Consider the following 15,810-nt stretch of genomic DNA (forward strand, 5'->3'; position numbering starts at 1 on the left):
AGCAATATTCTATTATTAAACCAATGAGTATTTCATTGTTTGTATTGTTTCTCTGTAGGATTTACTTTAAGATTTAGCTTAACAAAGGATAAGAGTACTCTAACATATCTGGTACAATAAGTTTTATTCTTATGTTTAATCCTCGCAAAAACTTGATTTACACTGTTAGAATATGTGACGAGTTAGTTTTCACTTCTGACTTGTAATCACATTTCGTTTCCTTCATTCACATAAATCTTTTCTTTCCTTCACCTTTTGAAAGGTTTTACTTTCTCTTGTTTTCTTACGTTAGATCTTTTCTTCTCTGACACACGAGTACAAATGATTAGTCAACCTTATTTCTGGATTGTTCTGTAGGTTTATCGAACATCTTCTCAAAAGTTCTTGAGTTTGTCTCCCTCTTTTGGACGATCATTGAAATAGAAACAAGCGGACGTAAAATTTTCCTCAAGTCTTAATACTCTTTGGTTTTCTCGGATGAGACGTAGTCGTAATTACAAATACCATCTAACAAGTATTAATTAAACACTGAGACCCGAGCAGAGATATCAGTGACGCCGTTGCTGCCGGGGAGGGTTTGTAAAAACACCCAGAATGAAACAGTTCAGAAAGTATCATCAAATGTTTATGTTGAGATTGTAGTCATTTTCTAGAGTAATAAAAAATATAGATGTAGGATTTGTGCCACAACAAAGAAATTTTTTTTTCAATTAATTTAAAGGTTAATTCAGCCAATTCAAGATGAAATCGGTTGTTATGTGGCCCCTGAACTAAAATGTGTTTTGATTCTCATTATTTGTCTAAATCCAAACCAGGTTAATCTGATCTCTTTGCTGTTCACACAGTACCACAACGTCACTCCGAAATAAAGACAAGAGAATTGAACAGGTTGAAAAATCGTTTGGTCTTTAATGGTGGATCCATCAGACTCAGGGACCCCAGGCTCCTTTCTCCATGTGTGTGCGCACGTGTCTCTTGAGGCGGGTGGAGGTGGAGAAGCTCTTCTTGCAGAAGAGGCAGCTGTGCGGCTTCTCCCCGGTGTGCGTGCGGATGTGCATGTTGAGGTCGGAGGAGCACCTGAACCTCCTGTCGCAGTGCGAGCAGGGATACGGCCGCTCCCCCGTGTGGATGCGCCTGTGCAGCAGCAGCTCGCCGGAGGTGAGGAAGGTCTTCCCGCACTGCGGACACTGGTGCGGCCGCTCCCCGGTGTGGGTCAGATTGTGGCGGACGAGCGAGGTGGACTTGGCGAAGGTCTTCCCGCAGCGGGCGCAGCAGAACGGGCGCTTGCCCGTGTGCGTGTTGAGGTGCTCGCTCTGAGCGCGCTTGGTCTTGAAGCTCTTGGGGCACCGAGGGCAGCCGAAGGGCCGCAGGCTGCTGTGGCTGCGCTGGTGCCTCATCAGCTCGCCATGCGTCAGGAACGTCTTGTCGCAGGTGGAGCACAGGTAGGGCCGCTCCCCCGTGTGCGTCCGCTCGTGGCGGGTGAGGCTGGCCAGCTGCGTGAAGTTCTTCTGGCAGTAGGAGCACTGGTACGGCCGCTGGCCGCTGTGCGTCAGCAGGTGTCTGTTCAGGACCTGGAGCTGCGTGAAGCTCTTGCCGCACTGCGTGCAGGGGAACGGGCGCTCCCGCACGTGGATCTGTCGGTGTTTGTTCAGGAGCCACACGTGCGTGAAGCTCTTCCCGCACTCGCAGGCAAACGGCCGCTCGCCGGTGTGTTTCATCTGGTGCCTCTTCAGGTCCGACGCTCGGCTGTAGACCTTCTCGCACTGCGGACATTTGTACTGACGCCTCGCCGCCGCCACGTGCGTCTGCCGATGCCTCAGCCGCTCGAGAATACTGCCGAAGCTCTCGCCGCATTTCTGGCATCTGTACCCGGTGGCCTCCTTCTCCGGGGCCTCCTCCTCCGCCACCACCACCTCGGTGGGCAGGTCCAGCGGGGGGTTGCTGGTCTCACCGCAGGCGCTGCGCTCGTAGTGCAGCTTGAGCAGCCCCATCTGAGTGAAGCGCCTGCCGCACTGCGAGCAGAGGAAGGGCCGCTCCCCGGTGTGGACGCGCCGGTGCCTGGTCAGGTCCCAGGAGTTCTTGAAACCTTTCTTGCATTCCTGGCAGGTGTACGGCCGCTCGCCCGTGTGCGTCCTCTGGTGGCGGGTCACGTCTGAGGCGCGGGTGAACGTCTTGCCGCACTCCTGGCAGGTGTGCGGGTCGGGCCTGTCGTGGATGGGGAAGGGCTGCGGGAACTCGGGGCGCTGGAGCTTCTTCTTGGGAGCCCGGGCCTCCTCGGCAGCCTGCTGGAGTTTGCCGAACTCTTCGGGGTGGCTGTGCTCGATGTGCTGCAGCAGGTAGGACTCCTGCATGTGGAAGAACGGACACTTGGGGCAGGCGAAGACCTGCGTGGACACCTCCACCGTGGAACCTGAACAAAACACACAATCAAAGCATGAGGCCCAAGCTCCTCGGCTCACACACTCAATCCAGACCGTCATCATCAGCCTTCATTTCCATATAACCACAATACAGTCATGAGTGTTTACCCTGTTAACTCACTCAGTGATTCATCTTGAGCTTGACGCGCCACCATTTTCTGCTGCTGATCACTTTGTGAGCTTAACACTTTCAAAAGAACTAAAATAATCAGACTTTATTGATCCTCTTGGGGAAAGACCTTTTGTTCCTCACACTGAACAATCCCTGCAGAGGTGCAGCCACGCTACAGCACTTCATGGAGAAACAATATAAAGAGATGAGCTCCTCCACCTCTCTACTTCATTTGGGGATTTATATTCATGATAAATGACGGTTAATGTTCGACACAATTCCAAAAAACCTGGGACGACGTGTGAAATGTAGATAAAACCAGGTGCAGTGATTTGAAATCACCGTAAATCTATAATGAGCCGATCCCAGCGGATTGTACAAGTTACCACTCCATCAAACACTCAGCTTTACATCTAACATTATTTCAAGAATTCATCTAATTAACTTTGAAAGTCCACAGAGAAGCTCAAACCACGATCCACAACATTACTACCGCCTGGTTTAGACTTCATATCTTTTGGCTTTTTACAGACAATCCCAACATGTATGAACACCGGTGGTCAGCAGCTTTACTGTTTATCCAGCATGAAAATGAAAAGCAGAGCTTTTAATCCAAGACAGACTGGAGATTATTCTTCCTCCCGACTGCAGTTTCACGTCTTCACCTGGAGTTTACCTTGAGTGCCGAGGCGCTGGAGACACGTGTGGTGCTGCAGGAGAGACCGGAGGTCGTCCGGGTCGGAGAGCGCTTGTAAACAGTCGCTGAGCACGGAGGGCGCCGAGGTCAGCCACGACACCGTCTGGGGAAACAAGACGCTTTCAACTCCAGAGTGGTCATGTGATCAGCTCACCTTTTACTAGTAGGATCTTTAGTGATGATTCAGCTCACGATTCAACTTGTGTCTCCGTTTCGTGAGAAACAGAATCCTGACTGAACTTCTGTCAATTCAATTTAAAACTTATTTTATTTTTGAAGGATTTGTTTTGGAGAGAAGTCTTAGCAGTCAATACCTGTTGATGTAATCTCTTAAATCCCTCACTTCCTGTAGCTTTCTTAATTTTGACGATCAGCTGCTTTAATTCTTTAACAGAATCCTCATCCTGAATGACCGAAGGAGAAAGTCCAGATATTTGTTTTCTAAAGTCAGCCAAAGTCTTGTTTTCACTTACATCTCATCTAATCTACATTCACCCTGAAGCTTATCCTGATTTTCATCATGCAGAACATTAAGTGCTGTTCTGTGTCCAGTATCGTCCCACCTGCCCGAGGTCAGGCACCGGCAGGAGACGCTCCAGCTTGGAGAGAAACTCCCAGACCAGCAGCTGCATGTCCGAGTCGTAGCCGAGTCCGTATTCTGTTGGGAAAACCTCCTGAGGGGAGGAGGACGTGTTACTTGCTGAAGGAGAAACAGGAGAGTGTAAAAGCAGAGCTGTGGAGCTGCACCTGCCTGGTAGAAGTGCTCCCTCTCCGCTGGGTCTTTCAGGAGTGTTTGGGCCAGTTCAACAAAGATGGCCTCCTCTGCGTCCACCTCTGCATCTCCACTCTGGAAGAAAATATCATCACAGGAGGGATTATCACCACCTCCTGGTCCAGCGTAAAGTCAAGCAGCATTCCCTTACTCCTGCGTATCCCGGAGGGCGGATCCTCTCCAGGTGAGGCTGTACAGTCACAACGTTGGCCGTCTCCTGGTTCCTGCACAGCTCCAGAATAACCTGACGAGACGAAACGCAGAGAGACGAGCAGAGGCTCAGTCGGGATCAAGGCTTCGCCGTCACTCTTGTCGCCGACTGACTCACCTTTGCCCGCAGGCGGAGGAGCAGCTTCCCTCGCTGCTTGGGGCTGAGCAGGTCCGGCACCATGGCCGTCACCAGCGTCACAAACTGGTCCAGCTGCTCATAGTCCAGGACGTCTCTGCGCTGAGCCACCTGCCACATGGCGGCCGACAGCAGCCGCAGAGGAGGGACGAGCAGCCGCAGCGACGACAGCGGCAGGAAGATATCTGCAGGGAGGAGAACCGTCAGGATGTTCCTCAGAGGAACACGTCTAGTGACGCCGTCATCCAGGTTGATGAACACACGTACACAAAATAAATGAAAACGTTCGCTGGGATTATTCAATCTAACTTTTTTATGATATCGACACGGCTGAATTGCTTTTTCGTTTATTGGTTGATGTCGAGTTTGAACTAAAAAGACAATTCTGCTGCTTATTTCTGGATTATCTTTATGATGTGAAGTAACTTTAATGCAGCAAAAAAATACTTTTTGGATTTTTAAGATTTTTTTTTCTTTGGAAATGATGTGATGTCACGTTTGTTCCTCTTATGAGTTTATGGGAAATTTTGTTGTTTTTGTCATTGTATAAAAAACTCCTTGTTCAATCTGAATAATGTGTCTTAGTAAAAGTTTGTCCTTTTAGTACCATCTAATTTCATCCTATTTTTTTTTTAAATAATGAACCCTTGGTGTTGGTAACGCTTCAAGTTTGAGTGTTACAAACTAAACAATCTTAAGAAGCAGAAAACGACTGAGGAATTCACGTTTGTCCTAAAACCTTCACAGTCCAGAAACAAGCATCACAGACCCGAAATTCTCCCCGGTGTGAGAATGTGACCGATGCACAGGATAAAACAATATAGACGAGGATGAATGGATGAATGTCTGGAGCAAGGAGCTGTATATTTAAATATCTGGAAGCAAGAGGAGCTCAAAACAGATGAAAAACAATCACATTAGTGCAACTTCACGGATGCAAGCAGCAAAATCACCAAGAGGCTGAATTAGACATTTTCCTTCCTCCTGATGAAACATTTCACATTAACATGGTTTGTTCTGCAGAGCTCAGTTCATTTAATAGACTGAGGTGCAGCAATATAATAGTCCCATTACAGCAGCGACAGTAAAAAGGTAAAAACAACATAAAATATTCAGAGAAACTAAACTGTGTGTTTGCAGAGTCCAGCTGGAGCTGCTTGGGATCAGACTTTGCAGCTTGTTAGTCTAAACTTTACAGTTTGTTGTGTTTTAGCTGCTGTTAGCTCGCTGCTATCACAGGAAACACTCACCCGTGTTTTCCACCGGACAGCGACTTTCCATCACGGAGATAAAATAATTATAGAAAAGCCACTTTTACAATATAAACAAACCTGCAGAGTGGAAGCTGACGTTAGCATTTAGCTCACAGAGGAGCGGAGTCTAATATGACTTCCGGTTTTCAGAATACATCAGCCAACTGACTTCCGGTTATCAAGAAAAAAGCATTTAATTACTCTCAAAAAGCTGTTTATTATCAGTAAGTATGTTCAGAATTGACTGCATGATTCTGGATACAGCTCAAAACCAGTCTTTAATTCAATATGTTATAAGAAATAGAATGTTAAATAGAAAAAGAGTGAGTCTGTATTACTAAACTTTCAAGCCTAAAGCTAGATTTATATTGCACGTAGTTAGCAAATAAAAAAATACATAAATAAATCAATGTAGTTATGTTGGAAACAAGTCACGGGTTACAATTTACCTCCATGTCTTTAGTCGGATACCTAGTGGCCAAAGTGTGTAACTACAAGACATTGTAACGCTTAAAACTTTACAGAGAAAACGCGATTTTCCAGAACAATAGAAATAATTCCAACTTTTTATAATGAAATGGTCCATTTTTAAAATGAAGGCACAACACTTTATTATTTGTACATGTCTATAAAGTGCATAAACTTTAAAATGTAAGTCTTTGTGACGTAACAGAACAAATAATCTCCTGCTGTGTTCTACTTTGTGGCGAAACAGGAAGTACACAATTTAATCAAACTGTGAAAATACTGAGCACATCTCATTGATCTGCTTCACAGTGAAAACAGTCTTTACACTTTACATTTTTTTGGGGATATGTTGATCTCAACAAAAACACCACAGTTGCTTTTCAGGAATCCATCACCAATTCAGTCTCCAGCTCCCGGCTTCAGGTCATAGCAGAAGAACGTTCCGTGGTTCCCAAATCTGATGTTGCTGAAGCCGAGGAGGCGCCTGTTGCGTCGTCGGCAACGCCGTGTCAGATTCAGTTAAAGCGGCGTCAGCTCTCCTGGCAGCAAGGCGGCACCAAGGCAGCAGCAAGGCGGCAGCAAGGCGGGCCATCTCAACAGGCTCCCGGGTCTCTGGGAAAATAACAAACAAAACAATGTTAAACATGAAGGTGTGTGACCCTGATGAGCTCAAGCAATCCTGTGTGACACTGATATATAGAGCGGTGTGTTGTCTGTACAGATACGACAGGAAATGTTGTAATGTTCCACAATCTGAGCCAGAGGGAGCTTAGATGAAAAATAAAAGAGACCCCAGCATGGAGCCTTGAGGAACGCCACAAGTGATTTTCCAATGCTCCGAGTCATAATTACTTGTTGACGCAGAATAGTCCCCATCTTACAAGTAAGATTTAAACCAATTTAGTGCAGAACCAGAAAATCCCAACCATTTTTCAGGTCTGTCCAGCATGAGACACTGCTCATCTGAGGTCATATAAAGTCGTGTATGATCCGCAGAATTATGAAAAGAACTAAACTAACAACATTTATTAAGCTTGTGCCAGCGTGGTATGAAGTTATTCATAAAGGCCAGAGTTACAGAGAGAGGTTTAAAACATGCAGAACTCAGCACCACTGATTAGGAGACATTTCTATCAAACTTCTCGTGTTGCAGAGCAAATATTTTGGTCTCATTTCTCAACATAACTGGAGTACTATAGTTTACGTATACAGCTGATCACACAAAAACAATATAAATATTTGTTTTAGGGAAACTTTAATTGATCATTCTCTATAGAGATCATTTCCTAATTTTATTTTAAAATTCATTCTAATCTTACAATCACATTTGTTATATTAATTTTCGTTGGGGTTTTAATCTTTCACAAGGGTTACTATTGTGTAATGATAAAAACTGTAATCATGTCTGGATTACTAATGTGTAATAATAATGATAATAATAATAACTTTGATCATGTCTTATTACTAATGTGTAATAACAATAGTAACTTTACTTTTACCATCTTTTATCATCTCTTTCAGGTGTGTATTGGTCTCCCCGTTATCACAATACAGTTTCACACTCTAGAAGAGTATGAATGTGCATTTAATTCAGTATTTATATGAATAAAGAAGCTAAAGCGGCTGTAGTTTTGTAGCACAGCTGTGAGCCGCTTCGCTAGCCGCCCTCAGTTAGCTTCTGCTCTCACTCACCTTTTTACGGAACAATGAAATACATGACGAGGAAAAACACGACGTCCAAGAGTACGAAGAGCCAAAAGTCGAACCAGTAGGAATGTTCCGGTAGAGAGACCGAAGCTTCCTTGGATTTAAAGCTTCGGAGGTCTTCCTCTGACTCGGGTTTCATCTTTTGGTCAGCTGAGGCGTCAACTTCCGCCCTCTTCTTCTTCTTCGCTTGATTTAAGAGTGGAACCAATTTCAGGGTGAATACCGTGAGCCAGACGTATTACCTCCACCTACTGGACAGCCTTATTCACTGCACCGGTCATACAGACGCTATTGGAAAAAGAAAGGGATTTAATTACAATAATCTAATAACAACGTTTTAAATAATAGATGCACATATTTTCTTATATTATTATGAAATGAAAACTCCAATCAGGTATACTGTTTTGCTTAAATGTTAACCATTTCACCACCAAACCCATGAATTTTGCTAAATGTTTTGTCACTTGTTATTTGCGTTTACATCTGGCAGTGTTTTCTCGCTCATCATCCGAACTCACCAAGAGAAATATTCCACGACGGAACAAAATCTCAAAGACAGTTTGTTCTTGTGTGACACCAAATACCATTTATTAGGGCTTTACAAAGACTACAAAATCCTCCAGATGAGTTAAATCACTGTCTCTGTCTATTTACATGATATGTTACATACAAATGTACAAAATATAAAACATTTAAAGGACAAATGTTTCACCCAAGAAGAAAAAAAAAAAACTTTCTCTCAAACCAGAGTAAATGCTATGGTCTTCAACGGCTGATCACCAATAATAGTGTCGACGCTCTGCGAACGTCAGGGGTGCAGGATACAGGTGGGGGAAGATGGTGGTGGTGGGGGGACCTGTAACCATGGTAACTACCTTCTTGGCATGCAACAGGAGTGTGTGAACCGTGTGCGAGGCCGCGGAGACAGGAAGCTGAGCACAGGTAGGATTGTAGAGCGAGGGATTGTCCTGAGGCGGCGACGCCGTGACTTCCTGGTCTGTGACGGGCGTCGTAGCACCGGCTGGTTGTGTGGCGGGGGCGTGACAGTACGGCGTCGGCTCGGCCCCGGGGGTCAAACATGAGCCTCTAAAGATGAGGACTTCTTTGTTTTGTCACTGTACACCGTCTGCCTCCTGCATAGGAAACATCCAACGAGACACACGCCTGCTCCTGGTGACCTTTTGCTTTTTTTTGTTTGTTCTCTCTCTCTCTCTCTCTCTCTCGCTCTCTCTCTCTCGCTCTGTCCTCGTCTTCAAAAAGTACAATAATTTACTCGGGCGGGGGGGTATATTAAGCATATTTGTAACATCGACAGGGCAGAATGCATCTTTGATTCACTGTGCAAGACTTTAAAGTATTTACAACCCCCCACCCCCACCCCCACCCCCGACACCTCAAAGTGTGCAAAACCAACTCACTTGATTAAACAAAATTCAAAATGGCTTCCGTCCGACGCGCGCACACGCAAAATGTAAAACGTCTCAATGCCCCCCCCCCCCCCTTTTAAAAAGCTCCGAAACGTGATCGTCAGCCTTAGAAAAAACAGTTTGGTTGTGCTCCTGTGGGTTTAGGTGAGCCCAGCTCAACAACTTAAAAAATACACTCCTTCCCCACCATTTTTCTTTTTCGTTTTTTTTTTTACCACACTGGTCAAATTCAACTACAGCGTCAGAAACCGACGGGGAGGCTGAGGTGAGGATGATGAAGGTGGAAGCAGACGACACCTCGTCTCCGAGACAAAGCACCAGAATCGTTGTTCCCTTATGCAGCCTGCCGGCTGACTCTTTTGGTTCCCGTTGGCGTGTCGTGAGCGGACGCGTTTGAATCGTCAGTGTGCGTCACTCAGCTTGACTATTCCGTAGTTTGGTTGAAGCCATTTCGGAGCGCCGCTCGACCCAGAGGAATTGGTGCGTCGACACCAACCCGAGCTGCGGCGTCTGCGTGTTTACCGTCAGATCAAGAGAGAATTATTGGCACTTTTCCACGTCTTTTTTTTTTTGTTTGTCTTCTTCACAGTAGCAGTGTGGCTGGACGACACGCCGACTTTCCTTTGTGCTTGTTGTTGGCGTGAGGAGCTGCTTGGCAGTGTCCCGACACCGAGATGGTTCCAGACCAGCACCATGGCGCTGAGGCTGCGTTTCCTCGCCACTAACGAGAGTCTCGCAGATGTTTAAAAAAAATAAAATAAAAAAAATTCAGACAAGGTGATGAAGTAGTGAAGAAATACAATGATCGTCCGATTTGTATATAAAGCACCTAAAATAATCCCCTGTGGCCACCAGAGGGCGGTACAAAACCTGAAAACACTCAACAGCGCTCTCGTCTCCGAAATCGGAATAAAGCCAACGACACTTAAAGGAGAGTCTGCGCCGGCTGTCTGTGTGTAAGTGCATTCATACGAGTGTGTGTGTGTGTGTGTGTGTGTGTGTGTGTGTGAAGCACCTCTGTAAACAAGAAGAGACATAAACAAGAAAACCAGCCCGCCATGTAAACATCTGAAGATAGTTAATAAAAAAAAAAAAAAAAAAAAACAATTTCATCAAACTCTTTCTTCTCTCTTCGTCCAAAAACTTTACTCACTGGAAGTCGACATCTTGCTTACATATATATATGAAAATGTTATACATCCTTTAAAAATCACTCGCGATCGGACCACTGAGGACTGAGCGGGCCCAAAAAAATCAAATAAAACCATAAAATAACTTGATTTAATATTGCACCATCATTGTGTAAAATAGGCATATTCTTTCACATGGTAGGTACGTGTTCATATAGCATACATCTGTGGACTACGGGGGGGGGTCCGGGGGTCCGCCGGGGAGGGGGGGGGGGCTCCTGGTCTCATAGTGCGGACTCCAGCGAGGAGTCCAGCTGGTCGTCATGGTGACTGGTGCTGTCGCTGTCGCAGCTCTGCGTGCTGGAGTAGTTGGCCGCCTCCTGCAGCCGTAGCAGCATGTTCATCTGCAAACACGACGCCTCGTTTTAGATCGGAGCAAAGACACGAAGCCGATCGGCTGGCGAGCCTCCAAACATTCACCTGTACTCAAATACACTTTGTAAATATCTGTCATTTACTTTCGTGTGTTTTAGAGTATTTAAAGCTGCACTTTCTCCTCAGTCCTGGTTTAACCTCTGCGACGTTGATTCCGTTTGCAGTTCTATCCTCTGACGTGTCACTCGATGCAGTGAAGTCACTACCCTGGTTAGGGGTCAAAGGTCAGGGTGGAGAGTTGAAAGGTCATGACCTTAAGGTGAGGCTGGATATGATGTTCAGACTGGTTATCTCATTTATAAAATAATAAAGTTGCTGTGGCCAATCTATGTTTGATTATAACCTGTGTCATTATTGATGGTTAAACTGGTGTAACCATGGTGACAAGCTCAGTCTGACAATAACTACAGTTGTTGTACTATCCACCCCCAAAAAAAACTTTCAATCAATTCAGAAATATATTTTTGCTCTTACTGTTGTAATTGAGTACATTTCTACAAGTACTGCACTTTCTGACCTTCACGGTTGAATCAGTACTTCAAATGAAGTCCTTCTACTTTAGTAGCCAAGCTGAGTATAATTCACCAGTTTGATCTGCAGCTCCTCCACGGGGACGTATTGATCTGATGATCAACCCGATCACCATCAAATAATCCCAAACACAGCAAATAAACTAAGTATTGTTTGGGATATGGGGTTTGTTCGTGGACACGGTTGCTAAGCAACCGGCAAGAGGATCAATGAGGAACGAGTGTTGGGAGAAAACCTGAAAACGTTTTTCTACAAGTGGATGATTTGTCTCTATGGACGGCGGCTCAGCGGGTCCTGGAGGGATTTCAGGTTCCTGCCAGGACTCTGAGCTCTCTGGGACTGAGGAAGACCACTCCCTCTTCCTCACTGATCACTTTAAGGCTCCTCTGTTGTGGAATCGACGTGGTGAAACAAGATTCAGAGGTTTTCCAGAAACACCGGGGCGTTGAAACTCACTGCTTTATCTCTTTTTAGGAACCGAAGCTTAAATCTCAAACACACAAAGCAGCGACACACACTCTCCTCAGGTTTTACACCCGGAGACTCTCCTGATGAATCAACTCATCTAAACTCTGAACTTTACTTCCCTGCAGTAAAACTAAGTGCTGCTGCGCCTGGATCATCGTCCACCCGGACACACCAATACCAAATGTAAAAAACACACACGCACGCACGCACGCACGCACGCACGCACACACACACACTCACACTCACACTCACACTCACACTCACACACACACACACACACACACACACACACACACACACACACACACACACACACACACACACACACACACACACACACACACACACTGTTAAATCAAGCTGGTGGCTAATGGACGAGTTTCCTTTAATTCCTCCTGGGCGGCAAAAACCCTCCGTTCGTGTGTGTGTGTGAGTGTGTGTGTGTGTGTGTGCGTGCGTGTGCGTGTGTGTGTGCTGTGAAGCCCCGAGCACCTTTACCAGGTCTTCACTTATTTTTCTTTTACTTTGCACAAGCAATGCCAACACTGATCACCATCACAGAATCACCATTCAGTGACATGTGAGGGCAGATCTGAGCACTTTGCTGCTCTGTAGTTTGCAGACTGTAGTTTGTCTCCTTGCCAGACGGGAACTATTCTGCCTCAATAAGTAATTATGAGTCGGAATGTATGAGAATCCCTAGCGGGGTTCCTCAGGGCTCCTCAGGGTTCCTCAGGGTTCCTCAGGGCTCCACGCTTGAGCCCTTTAGTTCAACATCTACATGATATTTCTCTGTGGCTCAGATATAAACGGACGACACGCAGCTCTTTATATCAGCATCAGTGTGTAAATGTAATTAATGAGCAGCAGAGTCAGAATGTTTTACATTGAGCCCAGAAAACATGGAGGAACTCGTTTCAGGGTTCCGAAGGAGGAAGGTCAGAGAAGCGTGGCGCCGGCCTCACCAGTGGATCTCCCTCCGTGTCACTCTGGGACACTTGCTTGGACGAGGCGCCCTCCTTGGACGAGCTGTACCCGTCGTACCCGACGTCCTCCGGCCTCAGCTGGAGCAGCGACTGACCGTCCTGCTGCAGCAGCGCGGCGTTCCAGGGATACGTGTCGTTCACCCACTTGGACGGATCCTCCCATGCCGCCCTTTTACCGTACAGCTGTGGGAAAGAGAATTCCAGGTTGTTAGAACTGGATTAAACCTTCAGACCCGGCGGGGGGACTCGCAGGGCGGCGCCGCCACTGTGTCGCTGGTTCGGACCTGCAGTCCTTCCCTCACGGCCTCCAGCAGGTACGGCACCAGCGAGTAGTTCCACAAGTCCGTGAACCAAACCCGGGACCCTTCCACGTCCATGGGGCAGGACAGGAAGAGACGTGGTCCTGGAGGGACACAACGGCACAGGATGTATAATGAATCTTATAAAACTTCTTTATCCTCCAACATCCGACACAAACCTTCAGAAATACGTGGATAACTCAGACACAGCGGGTATGTGTATGTAGAGTTATGATGTTTAAAGTCGAGTTTTCACTTCAGTGAGCATTAAATTTGGAATGAAATACTTTAAATAATGGGTTTTTGTATTTCATTATATCAGCGATTTACAAACTGTCTAAAAATGAATTTGTCTTGTAAAGATCTAATGTCGTCAAGAAAGTACAAAACTAAATGTTAATTTCTGGTTTACTCCTTTAATGTTCTTTTTTTACTTAGTTTGTTTGTACATGTTCATAAATAAATAAATGAATATTGTTTTTTGTCTCTTTGTTACAAAATAATCCACTTTGGATTATCTGCCGTCTATTTAAGAAAAAAAAAAAAAAGAAAAGAAAAAATGAGGGGAAAGTTTTATAAAATGTGAAACTGAGTGGAAACAAAAAGATATTGTAGTTTTTTATGTTAATGAGCGATTAAGAAGTGCTGAACCTTGTTAGGATGAATTTAAAGTACCTGCCATCATGTCGTCTTTGTCCAGGACAGTAAATATTAGTGACGCCGAATGAGGCGTCATCAACCACTTTCTATATTTCCTGATTCCACCAGGTGGCGCTCCTGGTTTGACGAGAGACTGGCAATGAAGTGTCTTCAAACGTTTGTTCAAAAGCCAGCGCCCTCTAGTGGCACCACAACATAAAGGAAGTGGTTCATGAAGCTTCATTCGGCGGTCACCAGTAAATATCATCAGTAATCTATTACTTTTTCTTATTGCAATGTATTAATCCCTATAGAGGAAATTCAGTCCCGTATTGACCAATTGGTGGCAGCCTCGGGGGGGTCGAGGATCGAGGAAGTGTGTGTGTGTGTGTGTGTGTGTGTGTGTGTGTGTGTGTGTGTGTACCGACCTATGGTGACGTCAGACGAGCTGTGTGCCTCCAGGAAGCCGTTGAGGTGCTGCCAGGTCTTCGGCATCCAGTCGATGGTCTTAATCAGGTCGTTGCTGCGTGAGTTCTTATCGATCTCCGTCTGGATCAACTTCCGCCGCAGGAACCGACCCAGGAAACCTTTGACGGGCTCCGTGTGGTTGGTGCACAGCACCCACCTACAACACACACCAACACACACCAACAACACACCAACACACACACCAACAACACACACACCAACACACACACCAACAACACACCAACACACACCAACACACACCAACACACACACCAACAACACACCAACACACACCAACACACACCAACACACACACCAACAACACACCAACACACACCAACACACACCAACACACACCAACAACACACCAACAACACACACACCAACACCAACAACACACCAACACACACCAACAACACACCAACACACACCAACACACACACCAACACACACACCAACAACACACCAACACACACACCAACAACACACCAACAACACACACACCAACACCAACAACACACCAACACACACCAACAACACACCAACAACACACCAACACACACACACCAACACACACCAACACACACCAACAACACACCAACAACACACCAACACACACACACCAACACCAACAACACACCAACACACACCAACAACACACCAACACACACCAACACACACACCAACACACACCAACACACACCAACACACACACCAACAACACACCAACACACACACCAACACACACCAACACATACCAACACACACCAACACACACACCAACACACACACCAACAACACACACCAACACACACACCAACACACCAACACACACACCAACAACACACCAACACACACCAACACACACCAACACACCAACACACACACAAACACACCAACACACACCAACAACACACCAACACACACACCAACACACACCAACACACACACCAACAACACACCAACAACACACCAACACACACCAACACACACACCAACACACACACCAACACACACCAACACACACACCAACAACACACACCAACACACACACCAACACACCAACACACACACCAACAACACACCAACACACACCAACACACACACCAACACACCAACACACACCAACAACACACCAACACACACCAACACACACACCAACAACACACCAACAACACACCAACACACACCAACACACACACCAACACACACACCAACACACACCAACACACACACCAACAACACACACCAACACACACACCAACACACCAACACACACACCAACAACACACCAACACACACCAACACACACACAAACACACCAACACACACCAACAACACACCAACACACACACCAACAACACACACCAACACACACACCAACACACACCAACAACACACACCAACACACACCAACACACACACCAACACACACCAACAACACACACCAACACACACCAACACACACCAACACACACCAACACACACCAACACACGGTGCCGTTAAGACGGTGGGACGACAATAGAAACCCTTACAGGCCTTACTGTCTGAATTCTACTGGAGTCATGATGAGCTTCACCTGATCACATCAAAATGTTAATTCACAAAGTTAATCAAAGATGTAATTACTGAGAAGGTTTGTCGTGTGTGA

At 45.9% G+C, this 15,810-nt stretch overlaps 2 protein-coding genes across 4 annotated transcripts in view; both read right to left on the reverse strand.

Moving 5' to 3' along the window:
* Positions 1-884: 884 nt before the first annotated feature.
* Positions 885-7,969, reverse strand: LOC308127442 (uncharacterized protein). Of its 3 annotated transcripts, none has more exons than XM_080492492.1 (8): positions 7,761-7,969; positions 6,464-6,680; positions 4,330-4,532; positions 4,153-4,245; positions 3,981-4,076; positions 3,793-3,903; positions 3,209-3,332; positions 885-2,410 (listed from the first exon to the last, which is right to left on the reverse strand). In XM_080492492.1, the coding sequence occupies exons 3-8, from the start codon at positions 4,465-4,467 to the stop codon at positions 930-932; spliced, it is 2,043 nt and encodes a 680-aa protein (XP_080348618.1). In that variant the 5' UTR covers positions 4,468-4,532; positions 6,464-6,680; positions 7,761-7,969; the 3' UTR covers positions 885-929. The 3 variants fall into 3 exon arrangements, with proteins under 3 accessions (XP_080348618.1, XP_080348617.1, XP_080348619.1); XM_080492491.1 differs by having other exon boundaries at positions 5,598-6,680; XM_080492493.1 differs by lacking the exons at positions 6,464-6,680; positions 7,761-7,969 and adding an exon at positions 5,679-5,753.
* Positions 7,970-9,391: 1,422 nt separating this feature from the next.
* The window catches only part of nav3 (neuron navigator 3), a 285,560-nt gene continuing 279,141 nt past the window's right edge, over positions 9,392-15,810 (reverse strand). The window contains exons 39-42 of the mRNA XM_080492455.1: positions 14,119-14,315; positions 13,037-13,155; positions 12,732-12,935; positions 9,392-10,736 (exon numbers count right to left, since the gene is read on the reverse strand). Coding sequence (XP_080348581.1) covers positions 10,617-10,736; positions 12,732-12,935; positions 13,037-13,155; positions 14,119-14,315 — 640 coding nt within the window. The 3' untranslated portion in view covers positions 9,392-10,616. The remainder of the gene's footprint in view (positions 10,737-12,731; positions 12,936-13,036; positions 13,156-14,118; positions 14,316-15,810) is intronic.

The sequence above is a fragment of the Lipophrys pholis genome (genome assembly GCF_963383615.2).
Source record: "Lipophrys pholis genome assembly, chromosome: 22".
In the NCBI taxonomy this organism is placed as follows: Eukaryota; Metazoa; Chordata; class Actinopteri; order Blenniiformes; family Blenniidae; genus Lipophrys; species Lipophrys pholis.